At 30.2% G+C, this 18,185-nt stretch overlaps 1 protein-coding gene and 1 long non-coding RNA gene across 3 annotated transcripts; one reads left to right on the forward strand and one right to left on the reverse strand.

Moving 5' to 3' along the window:
- Positions 1-3: 3 nt before the first annotated feature.
- LOC139426420 (uncharacterized) lies at positions 4-6,268 on the forward strand. Of its 2 annotated transcripts, none has more exons than XR_011637686.1 (2): positions 4-211; positions 2,783-6,268. It is a non-coding gene; the product is annotated as an uncharacterized lncRNA (long non-coding RNA). The 2 variants fall into 2 exon arrangements; XR_011637685.1 differs by having other exon boundaries at positions 4-201.
- Positions 3,845-17,886, reverse strand: LOC107454540 (low-density lipoprotein receptor-related protein 1). The gene is made up of 4 exons (XM_016071767.4): positions 17,459-17,886; positions 14,130-14,440; positions 10,258-10,374; positions 3,845-6,421 (listed from the first exon to the last, which is right to left on the reverse strand). Exons 2-4 carry the CDS (start codon positions 14,422-14,424, stop codon positions 6,318-6,320), a joined length of 516 nt encoding a protein of 171 aa, XP_015927253.1. The 5' UTR covers positions 14,425-14,440; positions 17,459-17,886; the 3' UTR covers positions 3,845-6,317.
- Positions 17,887-18,185: the final 299 nt, after the last annotated feature.

Consider the following 18,185-nt stretch of genomic DNA (forward strand, 5'->3'; position numbering starts at 1 on the left):
AAAATTCCGTGCTGCATTGTGATTGGCTGTTGAATTGTGATTGACATTGTGATTGGCTGTTGAATATCATTCTTGGTTGCGAGAATTTGGATTTAACAATTGATTTATTGATGGATTGATTGATTTATTTATCGTGTTTTGATTTATTTTGTAAACAACCACTAAAAAAGAGGAGATTTGTGCTTAAAAAATGAAATCAGGGTAAAAAAAGGTCTTCAAATTTTTAGATATTTGAAAATGTAACAATAAATATTTATGTTTTCTTTGCTATGTTTATTATTTGTTATTAAATAAAATTATATCATTTTTATATTAGGAATTACATATTATTTGTATTCTATTCATTAATGATCATAAAAAGAAGTGTATTTTAAAAGGTATAAAACATTTTATATCATGTTTAATATCATAATTTTGAAGAGTTAAAGAGACTTCTAGTAATTACAAGAAGTTAAAAAATGGTGTTTTTAAATTTTAGCTATTAAAAAGCTTATTAAAATTTTTAATTTTGACTGTCAAATTTACCAAATTAAATTATTAAGTATTCTCTTATAAAACCTTAGGTGCAATATTTATATAATATTCTTACGGTCTGTGGTAAGAAAAAGGAAATTTGGATTTTAATTAAAAATAATATTTATATCAAGTAAAGTCTAATTATCCTATGTATATTTCCTTACCTTTGTTACTTAATTATTAAGCATTGTAATTGTAACATGGAAGATCATTCTGCAGTGAAGTTTGATGTTTAAGTGATTGTATAATATGTTAATTCTTCATTGAATGTGTTTCTACTTATAACATTTTATAAATGAATCTGTAACTTGCGGTTTTAATAACATGCGTTGAAAAGTTAATAAAACTATGGCAACAGTTTGCTTTCAAAAAAATATCTATCGATAAATTTTTATGTGGCCATCAATTATCATTTATTTATTTGGAAATAATGAATAGAAATAATATATTTGTCAATCTAAGCACATTATGATAAACAATAACATTGAAATAATAAAAATTCATGTTACAGAAAATTTATTTTCGAATAGTTGAATACTCACTTTTATGAGGATAATTAGATATTTGATTACAGATTATTTACCACTGCATTTTAAAAGTTATGTCAAGTGACAAGTATATATACTGGATGATTCTAAAAAGATGGGCAAAATTTTAGGAAGTGATAGTACACACCCAAGCAAACAATTTTTATCAAAGAATGCATGGTCAAAAACAAAACGCAAAGGTGCTGGCACATTTGGAAAGTTGTGAAATGCAAACATGAAAGCTCAATTCCTGTTGCGAGTTACTGCGCTGCGTTACTTGTCGCCAAGCTTTCGACCGCTGAAGGGAAAGTTCGTGATATATGCCTGGTGTGTTTCAGAATGTTCGCCTATCTTTTCTTCGCCGCTGCCGGCCACTGTTTTGAACACTTATTGTAATCACATGCCATTAAATTTGACTTAACTTCATCGTTCTTTGTGTGTTTTTGCCTCATGTAAGAACATAAACTTTGATGCCCACTAGCGGTTTTGCATTTTGTTTTTGATCATGCATTCTTTGATAAAAATTGTTTGCTTGGGTGTGTACTATCACTTCCTAAAATTTTGCCCATCTTTTTAGAATCACTTTTTAGAATATATATCTATATATTTTTTAACTTGCCACTGCTTTATTAGAAAAAAAAATTATTTAAGTATATAAAACTATATATTTGGAGCATACAAGAGTAAAATTCTTGATTTTGAAATTATCTTTGATTTAGAAATTATCAATCAAAAAGATTCCTTAAAATTTTAATTATATTTATATAATAAGTTGAAGGAAATATTAGGAAAGGAAAAAATTTTTAAATAGTCATTCCTTGTCAAATCGATTACTTTTGGACCCACCCCTCTGCAATTTTAGTGAAATTTGGGGGAACAAACACAATTTTTAGGTTGAAAACTGTCCAAGTTATAGCCATTTGAAAAAATGCATCTTTCATTAAAAAAAAAAAAACACAAACTTGCATCAGAAAAAAACTTGCATCGTACACCATTGCGAAGCTAAGAAATATACCTTTCATTTGATACCTCATATGTCCTTCTGAGGCTAGGTCAACTTTCAAAGCAACCTGATTTGGCTTTTGACCTGAAATATGTGGTCTCAAAAAATTACTAAAAAATATTTTTTTTTACTGCAACATTTGTCTACACATTTACAAATTTGTAGCATGAAAATAGAAATTTTTTAAAAATAATATTAATTATTGCAAACCAAAATTTTTATTAATGGAAGGCGATCTGCTGTACAACTTTTTTTCCCCTCTAAGACATTTGACACAATATGCATGAAAAAGTAATTAAAAAGCCTAAAATTCTTAAACCAATATATATATCAAAGATCATTCATATCAAAAATATTATTTATCCCATACTTTTGGCTCCTTAAAATGTATCTAAAATAACAATTTTATTTTTAGCAAGTGTACTATATTTTTTTTAATTAAAAAATGGTGTATACCTTTAAATATGGAAAAAAAAGTTTAATTAGTTACAAGATATGAATAACATTTATTTCATAGAAAATATTTTATAAGACTTAAAGGAAAAATTATGTTTATTAACTCTGTAACAATATGTTATAAACAGAATTAGTAATTAATTAAAAATATAAATATCATAAAATTTAATGAATAGTTATCTTTGTGATTACTATTTTTATCTCATTCGGCAGTATGAAATAATCCTGACCTGTATGTGCATCAACCTTCTAACTGATGTGTGTTTTATTCACTTTCTAGATTAAAGGCTTCTGTGGGCATGAGTATGACAGCGAGGGTCCATGAGGCTGTAGAAAACTTACTTTAACTTCTTTGTAGTTTATATTTACATCTAAAATATATCGTACTCACTATTGCCTGTCCTTCAAAATAACAACATACCCTCGAATATCTTTTAAGGGCAGTTCTAAAGGATTTAACAACACTTATTTACTGGTTTCAGACAATGAATATTTTGTGTACCAGGGATTGTGCAAGCATTTCTGTGTGGCTTTTAAAAAAAATGTCTATGTGATTTTATAGTACACAAAATTTGTTTATTGATAACAATATTAAAAAGTTTTAGTAATTTACTTTAATTTTTATTGAATTAAAGTTTGTTTGTTTGTTTTTTTTTTTTTTTTTTTTTTTTTTTTTTTTTTTTTTTTTNTTTTTTTTTTTTTGTAGGATTGTTTTGCGTTGAATGAATATCTAATTTGAATTGGTCTAAATGTTGCTGGCATAAATTTCTTTTTTTTTAAGTTCTAGGTAAATGCTGAAACATAAAGGGAAAAAAAATTTACTGTACAACTACATCTTTTTTAAGTTAAAAGGGCATTTATTTTTTTTATTTCTTTATGCTTTGTTTAGAAACATGAAAAAGACCAAAGAACATCTTAAGGAATTGTGCACCTCATTTCAAATCAGCTTAAATAAATAGAATTAAATTGTTTATTCATTATTATTTGAATTAACAGTATTTGTTTATGCTTACATGGTTAATGCTTCTTTATAGCCTAAAATAATAATGTGTTGTTTTGTAATCAAATGGAGAAGTGTATTATTTCTTCTCAGTCCAAATCAACTTTAGTTTAAATGGTAATAAAAAGTATATTAAATTATTAACCATTTATGTTAATGTACTCAAGTGTCTCAAAGTTTGGTATGAAATAATAGCTAATACTAAAAAAGGAGCTGTTTTTGTACATTTTCTTAAAAAAAGCTACAAGTAAAGTTTTATTTTTGCTTATTTTATAATAATAAATTATCCTTTCATACTATTAAAAAGGAGTATATTTGGACACAGAATTTTATACAAAAAAATATATGAAACATAACTTTAATCGATACACTCACAAGCACTTATAATAAAAAATTAACAAGTACAAAAGAGACAATTGAAACAAAACAAAATTTAAAATAATATTTTTATAAAGTGAATCTTTTACTCGTGGGATAGATCATCTTCACTAGGGGTGCACAACCTACGGCCCGCGAGCCACATACAAACAAAATGAAAAAAAAAAAAAAAAATTTTCTTGAGTAATTAAAAAAACTCCAAAATTTGAAATTAAATAGTTTTTGAGACATTCAATCTCAATCATTCTGGTTCTTCGATTGCTTTTTTTTCATCATTTTTAATTTTAATAGTTTTAATTTTAATAATTTTTAACCCTCATAAACTTTCTTTAAATCAAAGTTTTTAGCTTTAATTTATTTTAATAACTAGAATATTTATTTTTTTTAAATTTAATTCTATGAACTAATTTTTTAATGTTAAAATTTATGCTAAAATGGACTTTTGTATTATGTAATATGATAAAAAAAACATGAATTTTCCTATAGTTTAATTATTTTAATTTTTTTTTAATATTCTGATTGTGTTTTTTCTCCTAAGTAATCAGTTTTGCAGTTTCTAAGTTTAAACGTTTAAAGTTATTTAATTTTTTGCAAAGGTATTACAAGGTTAACTGAAAAAAAGAAAAGAATTTAGTGCAATGATGTTTATGTAACAATTGCTGTCAATATGTCTAAATACTTTGTCATGCAGCACTTCATTGGTCTACCTGCGCTACATGTGGCCCTTCACTTAAAACGGTTGTGCACCCCTAATCTTCACTAATAAAATTCAAATACATTCACATTTTATCTATACTACAAGGTTCACGTAGTCTTTTAAAAAAAAATTATTGTAGACAATAATGTAACAGAGAAGCTCTTTTTAATTTGAAATGAAATATTTTTACTTTAAAATAAGTCGAAGCTTCACAACTAACCATAATCATATAAAAATTAAAAACATTTTATGGTGATTATGAACATAGTACAACATTCTTTCTGAATTTTCCACCATTTTTTTAAGGATCATACGAACCTTGTACTCAGTACACAAGCACATTTAAAACAATTACTTCACAGTAAGCAATCTTTATGTACAGCGAATTTCTAAAAATATACAGATCTCAAAATACATTCATTTTGTAGAAACCCTCAAAGTCTATTTTAAAATGTAAGATTTTAATTTTTAACTTGTTTTTATTGAATAATGATAATTTATGATATGGATACACAAGGTTTTGTATATGTAAAAAAAGTTTTTCAATGCTTTGGTATGTGGTATGATAAAATCCAAAATACGAAAATTGGTGTCAAAGTTTCTTAAAATCTAAGCAGTCAAGAAAAGTTTAAGCTCATAATAGTTGCAATAAAAAATATATAAATTGGGCTTCAATATTTTCTTGGGGTGGCACTTTTTAAATTTAAGTGTCGGTTAAAACTAGTAACAAACCACTAAAACTCCCCCTTTTTTTAATTTTGTGTTTTGTTTAACGCCTATAATTCTAGTATGTTAACTAACAAAATTAAAACAGATTAGTAAACTTCTGATCGCTTAATTAATTTCTTTTGAATTAATATTTGCCTTAAAAATAATAAGCATGTTTATGCAATTTAATAAAAGCAAAAACCTGTTGCACTAATTTTCATTCAATTATATTCTTGCTCCTAAAAATTAGCCCTCTGAATTTATGTAGATCCCCAATAGACGGTACATTAGAATAATAGAGAGGGAGCTCATCATTCCAATGTACCGTGAGGAAGACAGAAAATATCAAAAGCCTGCATAATTGCCGAAGAAACAGAGAAGAGTTTAAAAGCAATTATTAGTGATTGCTAGAAATTTTAACGGCAACATGGCTGGTGCTTAAAATTTTAACAACTTCTCGTATTGCATCTTCCTCGCTTACATGTTAATTCGTAACCCCTATGAAATAGATTTTTTGGCTGCATTCTTTAAAAAGTTTCATAAAATATAGATTGAAAATAATAGTTATGGAACATCATGTATAATGTCATTAAATATCAGATTGGAATAAATGAATAAGGACTTATGAATAAGCATCATCATCAAATGTATACTAAATGGGGACCTTTTTAAAAATTGTTTATATTCCTAATGCTTCCAATAATAGTTTCGTATACGAAATTCAAACCGAGAAATCCGGCAATCTCATTACATTTTCCATTACACATAAAACAATCTATTCAACATAAACCTCAATTACATTTTTATGTCTTAGAAAATAATATGACTGGTAAAATAATTTCGAAGTAAGGTGTAAATGAAAATAATAGTTCGTAAAGTAATTTGAAATGCCGCATTTAGCTGAGGCACTTGAATGCAGAACTGCAACTTAATTAACAGTTTATATCCTTTCATTTTAAAGTAGCGTCCACATTGCTTTCGTCTATATTACTTTTCAACTCTTCTACACACAAGAGTTTGCCAGTGTTAATTTTACAGAACCGCACACAATAAAAAAGAAATCAAGAAAATTAGCCATTTCCAAGAACTTGCAACATCAGCACTTGCATGCAAATGGTCTCTTTCATGTTCATCTTCTGAAAAAAAAGCAATAATGAATTAGAAGCAGTTTTAGTATTATAAATTGCATAAACAAATCAACGCAATTTTCCAAGAAAACTATCGTGCTTACAGAAAAATATGGAACCGGTCAAAAAGGCATTGAATAAAAAAAATTCTGAAAATGCGAATAAAACATTTTAAAGAGGTGAATTTTCTGTTACCAAACTCGATGCATTGCCCTGATACTCACTCCAATCCTAGAGTGTAGAGCAGGAGTTGGATTTGGTCTCTTTAGAAACCTTTTTTTTTTTTTGAAATATTAAACACATTCATTTTTATTTCTTAGAACTGACTTTTAATCTCAAATATAACTATTTGAGCCGCGATGGCTCAGGGGATAGAGCGTTCGCTTTCCAATGAGGGGTTCGATCCCGGCGATGTCTGGTCTGTGCGAATTCCTCATCCGGCTTGCACTGACCACAGTGCTCACGCGAAATATTCTTAGTGGTAGACAAATCATGGGTTAGAGTCCCCTTGCCGTCAGGCTAACCGTGGGAGGTTCTCGTGGTCTTCCGCTCCATGTAACGCAAATGTGGGTTAGTTCCATGAAAAAGTCCTCAACGAAGGCAAATTTCTCCCAATACTTGATCCAGGAGTTCCCTTGTCTTCTGGATTGGGTTCAAACTTACAAGGCTACGGAGTTGAACATTAGTAGTCGTAAACCCAAAAATTGGGTGGCTGTTCAAAGACGGTTATAAAATAAAATAAAATGTAACCATTTATATAGTGTGATTACAGCATAATCTGAAAAGCAAATGCAAAAAAGAAAAAAAAAACTAGAGATCGTATTGGTTTTTTTTTTTTTTTTTTTTTTTTTTTTTTTTNTTTTTGGAAAATCCAAATCTGCAATAAAAATATAATTTAATGATAGCAAAATTAACCCCAAACCACCCCCCAGGGGTTAAGGATGAGGTCAATTTTGGTATCATTAAAGGCATCTTTGAAAATTTCAAGGGTGTGCTTCTAAATTTTCTGATCCAATCAGTATTTCTCGAGATGCTTGACAGTTTCCATATTTTTCAGACACCTTACACAACTCGTTCAAAACGTACGAAATGTAAATTCATTGTGAGTCATGTTTTGACCTTAAAATTATATATCATTCTGACAATTATAAAATTTTATACTAAACGAAAATTATTTAATTTACTAGTGTTATTTTTGAAACGATGACCTTTATCAAGGTCTGTTCTTGAAATAGAAGTGGAGACAAAACTATCTAATTTTTATCCTTTCTCCAAAACAGTCTAAAAATATGAAATTGTGCCAGCCGAGGAATTTTGTTATTACTAAAAAAATAAGAAAAATTAGTAAAAAATATTTACGTCTAAACTAAACTTTCTGCTCTGATATCTAATTTCCTCGCCAACAAAAGATTTCTAACACTTAAAATTCAACAAATTATTAAAGTTATTTTCTTTTATCACTAGAAATCTATTGGCGTTGCAATGATTTCCGCATACTTTTTTAAAAATATAAATGCAATGCTTCCTGTTAAATCTGTGATAAAAACTTCTTGCATGCAGTTATGTCTCATGTCTATTTTTATAACGGGAAAAGCAAGGCAAAATGCAAAGTATTGCGTTCCAAGAAATCTCTAACATTTACTAGGACTTTCTACGATGAAGAAATTTCTTAAATGAAAACGTTTTTTTCTAAAAACATTTATTTAAGTACCAATTTTAATCAAATGAATAGAATTAAAGGAATATGTAGGAATGTTTATTTATCCAAAAAAAAAATCGACAAACTCTTTTAAAATTTGATAATAAAAAAAATGAATACCCAACTAATGTAAGTTCTATATAAAACCATTGAGTTAATCGCTATTATTATTAATAAATTTATTAAAAACTTCTTTGTTAACTAAATTTATATTTTTACCATCTGCAAATCTAATTCGGGCAAATCCGTGGCTAAGAATCTGTGCTAACAGGACAAGTCATGCTTCTTTTTTAAACAAATGTTAGCTTTCTAAAACCATTAAAATTTTATAAATAAATATCAACCTTATTAATTATTTTAATATTATTACCTTGAGCACATTCATTTCCAGGCCAATCCAAGGTAACTAACAAATCGAACAGTACTGCAGCAAGAACGCGAGATATATAAGATCGCTCTATTTACGCTTCTGTTTTCATATCTTATAATCTGACAATCCTATTACGAAAATATTTTAAATCATTCTTGAAAGATTCCGGCGCGTTTGAGTTCATTTGAATTTGCTTTCTCGCTATATAGTAGTAGTAGTTGTAGATCATTTACGTCGCACTAGAGCTGCACAATGGGCTATTGGCGACGATCACGGAAACATCCCTAAAGATGATTCAAAGACATGCCATCACTATTTTGATCCTCTGCAGAGGGGATGGCACCCCCGCTTAGGTAGCCCGACGACTTGCACGCGAAGTCTATTTTATTTTATATTATTTTATAACCGTCGTTGAACAGCCGACCCAATTTCATGGGTTTACGACTACTTACGTTCAACTCCGTAGCCTTGTAATTTTGAACCAATCCAGAAGACAAGGAAACTCTTGGATCAGTATCCACGGGGAGACTTCGGCCGGCGAGAATCGAACCCACGACCTCTTGGATATGGGCCCAGCGCCCTACCGACCAGGCTATCCTGGCCCTCGCACGCGAAGTCTAGCACTTTACGGTAGAACAGTTTAACGAGGACCAATACCGCACACCCTCGGTCCCTACGCAGACTGATCCAAGTAGTCACCCACCCGCACACTAACAGTAGCCGGTGATTTGCTGGGAACCGTGTCTTAACGATCAGTTCACTGCAGGACCTTGCTATATAGATTACGTTTTGTGTTTTCGTCAGTATTTTTCCTGCATTTTATTTTCTGTTTTTTGCTAGATTTGCTTTTTTTTCGTATATTTTTCACTTAATGTGTTCTATTTTCGTTTAAAATTTTTTTAGTGCTCCTCACACTATTGTATTAATATATTTTGCTTTGGCTATATTGATACAATATCAGCAAGCACTCTTTTTTGCGGATATAATCGTGTGAGCTGATGAAAAGATTATATCCTTTATTTTCCGGGTTTTTTAAAAAATTTCATCCCTTTTTTTTTCCTTTTTTTTTTAATCAGTTGTTTGTTTTTTTTTTCTTTATTATATCCCCCCCTACTTTTTCACATGTCTATAATTTTCCTTTGTTTTATTTTCATTTTGAACTTATATAAATATACAGTCAAACCTCGATATCTCAAACTTGAAGGGAGAAGAGAAAAAATTCGAGATACCAAAAATTCGAATTATCGAAAATCACATGTAATCGATGGTAAAATAAAGAAAAATGCTCTTTACATACCTGCTTTACTATTCCATATTTATTCTAAAAACAATTTTTACACTTGAAAAGATTCAATTGTTGTTTGCTTTAGAGATGTGTAAGAAAGTTTATCTATATCACTTTCTAAGTGAACTATAGCTTTAAATGTCTCCTCCGACATATTCGGCTGCCTCTCAGTAAATCTCCTTACAGTGTCCGCTGCAGAAAGTGCTTGTTTGAGAATTGGTTATGATTATGAGAATTGATTTTCTAATCTCAAAATGTTTTTCGGAATATTTTTTTATTTTCAGAAAAAAAAATCTACTCTATTTATGGAAAAAAATTCAAGTTATGGAGCGATTAGAAATTTTTTTTCGAGAAATCAAGTTTCTTTTAACATTACGTGTATAGGAAATTTGAAGAAAAATTTTTTTCTTCGAGATATCGAAAAATTCGTGAAACCGAGGTTCGAGTTAGCGAGGTTCGACTGTATATATATATATACACACACAACTTACCACAATCTATTTCATCAGATCCATCTTGGCACTCTGGAAAAAAATCACAGTAAAATTGTCGCTCAATGCAGCTGCCATCTTCACATTGAAATTCGTTTTCTTTGCACGCCTCCGATGCTTGAAAAAAATGACAAAATGAAGAAATCAAAATTTTTCAGAAACAAATAATATGAAGAAAAAAAAATTAAAGTCAATTCCTACTTATATCAACAAAGAAGATTTTTATTTCAGTTACTTTTTATTAAATAATTACTCCCCATCCCCTATAAAACCAAAACTAATTAATTAAACTTAATTGGTGAATTAATATTTGAAAAACCTATATTAACATCCACTGTAAAGTTTTAAAAAGAGTATTTGAATTTTGGTGGCTGAATAAGAAGTATTTTATTAACAATTGAAAATTTGAACAAGGTATATAATTATATATCAGAAAAAGCAAGTTTGGAGGAATTGGGTATAATATGAAAAAAACACAACTACTTCGATTTAGTAGGAACAACATATGACGCAATGCTAAACGAATGGAATTTAGTTGTTGTTTATTTAGTTATTGTTATTAGTAGTTGTTGTTATTTGTTTTAGTTGTTGTTTATTTAGTTGTATTTAGTTTCAATAACTTTTCTTTATAATGCAATAAAATCTGGCGAGCAGCTATTTAAACGATCGAACACTTCGTTTGTTTATTTGTGGCTTGAAGTTAGACTCGCAGAAAATGCCGTTCATGGGTTAAATTTAGTAGGAACAACACAACCTGTGACGTAGGCTATATTATACCCAATTGAAGGGGAAAATTAAGGCGCGTGGTATCAGGCAACTATAAAAGTATAAATTTGGTGACGTGGACAGCACGTGCTACCACGTAATGATCTTTATTGAATTTATCTGACACAGAGAATATAAAATAATTAAATATTTAAATGTGCGCAATGAACTTTTTTTTCTGTTGTTGTTCAAATAGAGCTATAATAAGTTAGAAATTATCACTGATGTAATCTTTAAAATATGTAGAAAACTGAATCGCTTATAGTAAAATTTAAAACAATGATTAAACGCTTAACAGATCAGAAAATTCCATTTCGTTTTTCGCTCATCCTTATTTAATTGATAAATTATTAATTGAAAAAACTGTATTAAAATCAATTGTCATCCACTAAAAGTTTTAAAAAAATGTATATGAACTTGAGTGGTTGTATAAAAAGTATTTTATTAACGATTGAAAATTCGAAAAAGATATAGGGAGAGTGAATTGAAAAAAGTTGAGCAATTGAAAAAAGTAGAGCAATTTTTAGAAATTCATAAAGGAGCTTGTTGGTATCAAACATTTACAATAATGTATAGTTGTTAATTCGAAGACTTAAGGCCTCCACACTATTTCAAGTGGTATAGTTAAATAACATTGGTACAGAGCTGCCAACTTACTACACTTTTTACTAAATATTTCATACATACATTGCAAATAATTGCGTATTGTAATACAAATAATTGCGCATATAATCCAAATATTTCATTTGGTAGATAGTTTGAAACAAAAGTTTTCAATGTTTTTATTTATTTTGCCAAAATTTTTATAAGTTTGTACGAGAAAGTCAGAGTGAAGAGTTTCGGAGTAGAGAGTTTAGCAGGAGAAACTCCAGACCATAATTCTATACCGCTGATACGCATGGATGCAAATATTTATTGGTAGGTAGAATATTATTTTTTAAAAAAATTCTAAAAATTATTTCTTGTGCTACAATACTCACTAAATTACTTACTAATTTAGTCATTTTTATAAGTCTGAAGAGGTGGGTATAATCAAAGAAGATTTTGTTTCAACTTAACTGTTAACATCATTAGAATCAAGGGTGCCGGCAGAATAATATGAATGGGGGTGCAACCCTCTGACAAACTAACCTCCCCCCCCCAAAAAAAATTTAAAGATATTCTGTTATTACATTTTGTTTTGTTATTACGTATACTTTCATCTGTTAAATTTTTTCAAGATACATTTCTTCATTGTTAACAAGATATTTTAAAAAAAGTACGAATTTCTTGTAATTGCAAATTTTGCATCCATAAAATGTATTGATGGTACTGGCATAGCTACTGACTTTGAAGCACAAATAACTACAAACAGTAGTTTCGTATACTAACGTGTTTGTGCAAGCTTAACATTGGTATTTATTGTGTTGTTGAAGTCTTACAGTTGTGAGAAGTCAGTTTGTGTTATACACCTTTGTTAAAGTAAATAACATATGGAAAACATAATATTATTTATATTTTATTAAATGAAATTTAAAAATATAGCTTAGATATCTGCCCAAGAAAAAAATATTTTTTTGACAGTTTAGATAAAAAATTTATTCGACTTATGAATAGATTTTACTAATTGAGTGCATTCTGATATTTTTTGTAGAAAAAAGTAATTTTAAGTAAGTATTTTTTTACAGATTTATGTATACAATTTTTAAAAGAATTTTTTTAAGTCTTCAATCAGTATTTACAATAAGGAATTTCCGAGAGCAGTAGGGTTACCAGGGGGGTGCAAGTGCAACCCCCTGCCGGCGCCCTTGATTAGAACGATGGATCGAAGTGACGTGTATATATTTTAAGAGTACAATCCTGGTTCTCGTATCCATACCTACTCAATTTCCATAGTTTTAGAAAACAATTGTCTCCTTGCCAGAAAAGTTAATGCATTGATATTTTAAAAGAGTTGAAAAAGAATTTCCACCACTACGTATAAATAAATTAAACATATATATAAAAGATATAGATTAATTATTAAAGATATGATAAAAGCCTAGAAAAAAGTCAGTTTTTATTAATAAAAATTCTGCCTAAATCCATTACCACTGCAACTCTCAAATATTGGAGCGTATGCATAGTAAACCAGAGTTGAAAGCTAACGTACATCAAGAGGAAAAAGAGCTAAATCTGGTTTTAAAAAAACATATCATTGTAGCTTATTTTCGGGAGGATTAAAATATCCATCATCGTTATCTTTTTGACAGTTATATATATGCATTGATCGAAAAGAAGAAGTTAATTACTTCTTTCAAAATTTGGTACCAGCAATTTTGAAATCATTCTTTAGGATTGCAATAGTTTTATTAGAATATTTAGATAGTCGTGTCGTAAATAAATGATCTTACGAATTGAGCCAACAGTTTCGCCACGTAAAATCTTCAATAGCATTTTCTGCCAAAAGAAAGACAGGTTAATAGAAATGGCATGGAAGTGTTTGCATAATTTTGCCCAACCCCTGTATATGAGACGTGGTAGCTCACTTCCAAATGAGGTTCGAATCCTAGCAATGGTCAATATGAATTCTGCTCCCGGGTCACACCGACAGCAGTGCTGACGTAAAATATCCTCAGTGGTAGACGGATCATGGGTCGGAGTCCCCTTGTCATCAGGTGGAAGGTTTTCGTGCTTTTCCTCACCATGTAACACAAATATGGGTTAATTCCTTCAAAAAGTCCTCCACGGAGGCAAATTTCTCCTAATTCTTGACGCAGGACTTCCCTTGTCTTTTGGATTATGCTCAAAATCCCAAGGCTACTGAGTTGAACATTGGTAATCGTTGGATCAGTTGTTCAACGACGGTTATAAAATAAAATTTAAAAAAAAATCTGTATACATGAATGTTTGTTTCTTACACAAGTAAATAGTAATAGATAGTTTAGTTGTAAATAAAGTTAGAGGCTTAGTCTCCCCCTGAAAACCAGCTACAAATGAAATTTCTTTACTACCAGTTTTTTTTTCCTCCCCATCTTGCTTTCAGGCCTGTACCAGACATTTTTTCATAATTTAACAATTATTATCATTTCAAATTAATTCATTTTATTATAAGTAATACACAGACTGATTTATTTATTCTCACATACTTGGAGCAGAGGAAATAGCTTCAGTAGCCAATTCATAATCAGAATGGATCGCTTCTGTGTTTTCTCCGTACTCTGCATACTCATCTGCATAGTATGGATCCCAATTTAGGGTAGAGTCATGATCATGGTCATGATGTAAAGAATGATCACTTTCTGCAGGAGGAGATGGTGACGTTTGAAAACGTTCGAGGGGATTCAAGGAATCTGGTTGGACATCGGGTCGCACGTGATGATTGGAATGCGTCATCTGAGCGAGTATAATTGGCATGACTGAAAGCATTAATAGAATCACCATCTTTATGTAACGTGAGCTGAAAAAGGAACAAAAAAAAAATACTTAGATCTCACAAAAAATGCATTATATTTTATTTGTCATTATCGAATTTCGATGTCTCATTAATCCTTTCAGGACTGTGATCACAAATACGTGATCATGTGATTCTTCCTTCATGGCCCCCGTTATCATTTATGAAACGAACCTTTCTGACTCCAACAACCCAAAATACACAGACGTGATCTCAATTACGTATTTTCGTATGGATGGTTGACTGAATGTAAACAATAATAAGCTTCCCGAAACCGAAAGAAATTTAGAAAGCTTCCGGTGTATCCTTCCGCTTATGTTATGTTTACGAGGTCCTGTGTGAACAGGCTTATTATTCTAGGGAAGTTTTGTTATTACGATTTTTATCAAAATTTATGCACAATTTTTACCATTCATAAACGATTTCTGTCCCACAGTGGACTGATCGTTAAGACACGGTTCCCAGCAGATCACCGAAGTCAAGCATCACTGGCTACGGTCAGTGTGCGGGTGGGTGACCACTTGGATCAGTCTGCGTAGGGACCGAGGGTGTGCGGTATTGGTCCTCGTTAAACTGTGCTACCGTAAAGTGCTCGACTTCGCGCGCAGGTCGTCGGGCTACCGAAGCGGGGGTGCCATCCCCTCCGCAGAGGATCAAAATTGTGATGGCATGTCTTCGGAAAAAAAGTTTTAATGTTTCCCAGACCGTCGCCAATAGCCCATTGTGCAGCTCTAGTGCGACGTAAAGTAACACCAACATAAACGATTTCTGTAATTTATAAATTCTAAGAGAATGTGAGCCTGAAACAAATTTAACAAAATCACAGCATAAATAAAGTTTAATGTTAGCCATGTTTTGAGTGCTATCTCTTATTTGGCTATATTCGTGTAAAATAGCACCGTTTGTTATTTTTCGGGTAGCAACATAGCCAGCTTGCAGAGTCCTCCGAATTCATCTGTAGTTTGTTTCGTTGAAATTTAGATTGTAAGAACGTGTTATATTGAAAACACTGCTAGTATAATCATATTGGATGGTGCGTTTTTTAACGCTTAGGCGAAAGAATCAGTTGGAAGTAGTAACCAGGAGGTCTTGCGACGAATCTGAGCTTAGCTTTACACAGTTAACCATCCATTACATCTCGAATTAATATACTTATGCTAATTAGCACGTATATTCTCAATGCATGCCGGAAGCGCTTCACTTTCGATCCTGAAGTGGTTAATAAAAATGCTTAATGACCCAATTAATCGACATCCGAGATTGTTGCAGAATATCATTGTATCTGTTTATCAACAAAACAAAAAAAAGAAAAAAGAAGTTTTTATAGCTATAAATTTATTTTAAAAACATATCAAATTGGTAGACAAACTCTCACAAACAGAGTGACTAACGAAAAGAATGGATACAAAATAATCGGCTTCAACAGAAGCTCTTTAAACAGATAAAGGATGACGTCATGATCCACACGATAATGACCAACATCTAATGAAAAGAAACTGGCCGATATTGCCGATATACGGAGACCATACCACAAATATATTTAAGTTACACAATGCTCGTTTAGGTTAACCCTTTGCACTCCGATATCTCCTCTGAGAACACACTGCAATTCAATCTAAGACTTAAAATTTAGTAACTGCTTTATTATATGATAGCTATATTAAAGTTCATAGTCTATATTAAAGCTATAGCAAGTATTAGAGTCTCAGTATCAAGGGTAAAGAGTTACGATATACAGGATAGGTAGCGTTAAACACAGAGGAACTGTTGCAATTGTATGAAGAAAGTTATGATTATATTATGCGTGTTAAATTGCCGTGTTTGCCTTTGTTTAATTAGCATGTTCAACCCGTTGAGCGACATGCGTATTTCCTGGAAACGCTCGTATTGTGTGGTATAGCAATGCGATGTTCTCTTTTAAATGATAGAAGCAAATAATAATTTTATTTGTAATAAATAAATATTAAGTAAATTTCAAATAAATGTTCAATAATTACTTAAAGCAATGTAACTTTTTTTTGGGAGGGGGGGGGGTATATTTCACACTGTCAGTAACCGCATTTGTTACATTAAACATATCCATATTGACGACACCACTTCTTATTATTTTCTCTTATACATTAATTCCCCTGAGAAAGGCAATTACCTGGCTCTTCCACTAAGCTCTTCAATTGTGTCAGCATATGCCTTTCAGTTTTGAGCATGATTTCGTAGTGTTTCTGAGTATAAATATATTAATTCTTAACTTTTTTGTTTATTCTGCCTGTGCGAAGAACGGGTATTCAGCTAGTTACTTATAAATGAAACGGTGATTATTTTTCATAAAAAATTACATAAAATGTTGATTAATATTGATTATAATTTATATCAATGAAATGATGATTAATAACAATTAAGTGAAATGTTGCTTTATATTAATTATAATTAATATGAATGAAATATTGATTAATATTAATTGTAATACCAAGCAAGAGTCCTTCTGTGTTTGTGCTCAAACANTCTAGCTTCATATTGAAATGAATTTTTGTTTCGTCTCCTGAGTCAATTGTATAACTGCTAGAATTTATTATTATTTATAAATGAAGTATAAATGAATGAATAAATGAAGTGGTGGTTATTTTTTATTATAAATGTTTTATTATAAAAGTAAATATAATGTCGATTAATATTAATTAAAATTGAAATGAATGTAATGTTGATTAATATTAATTAAAATTGATATGAATGTAGTGTTGATTAATATTAATTATAAATAGAAGTAAATGTAATGTCGATCAATATTAATTAAAATTTATACGAATGGAATGTTGATTAATATTAATAATGACACGCAAACGATCTCAACTTTGCTTACTACATTATTATGCTGAAGCAGATATTTCTGATCTTGTTCTAACTTTATGTAACTAATTTCGTTTCGTCAAATGATCCATAATATTATTCTTAGAAATGAATATTAATTATAATTGATATAAATAGAATGCTAATTAAAATTAATTATGAAATTCCTAAATGTAGACTCACCTCACTTAATCTTTATACAAAGAATTTGCTCTGGAACGTGCAATATTAGTTTCCAGCGGACGTTCTAATTCCTTTTTGAATTCAATTGCAGAGAAGAACGGCACTAAAAAAGACGTGATCGGGCGCTGTTCCTGATAAAAACAACTGCTGTACAATCCATTTTTACCCATGCTGTAGACGAGGAGGCACAACAGGAAACTAGCTCTGATGATAAGAATTCTTTTAATAAATGTTTTTTTCAATTGGTATGAGTAAGAATTCTGAAGAAAAAAAGTGTCTTCAAATCGCTAATATTTATGTCCATATCGGTTCAATATCAGATATCAATTCAAACTTGACCCACTGAAACCAAGGTCAGAAGTGTTATTTTGGTGCTAAAGCAGAGGAACTTTTTCTTTCACAACAATCACCTAATTGTACTAAGTTTTCACCCAATCATAACTCTAAGCATGTGTTCAAGTTATCGAATCAAGTTACGTGAGAAACGTTTCTTTTTAATACATTTTAAAAACAACAAATACATTTTATAGCAAAAGTTTATTTACCGCTATTATAATTTTAAGGTGTCCAGTGGTCCCTGAAAACTATAACAATGACAAATAAATTTTTGTTATCATATATATTTCATGTTTTTAAAATGTTAACATGAAATATTCATGATCACAGCAATAATTCGGTAACTCAGACACATACTTTGAGTTATGTTATGGACCATGTTATTTTTCAC

The sequence above is a fragment of the Parasteatoda tepidariorum genome, chromosome 9 (assembly GCF_043381705.1).
Source record: "Parasteatoda tepidariorum isolate YZ-2023 chromosome 9, CAS_Ptep_4.0, whole genome shotgun sequence".
Classification (NCBI taxonomy): Eukaryota; Metazoa; Arthropoda; class Arachnida; order Araneae; family Theridiidae; genus Parasteatoda; species Parasteatoda tepidariorum.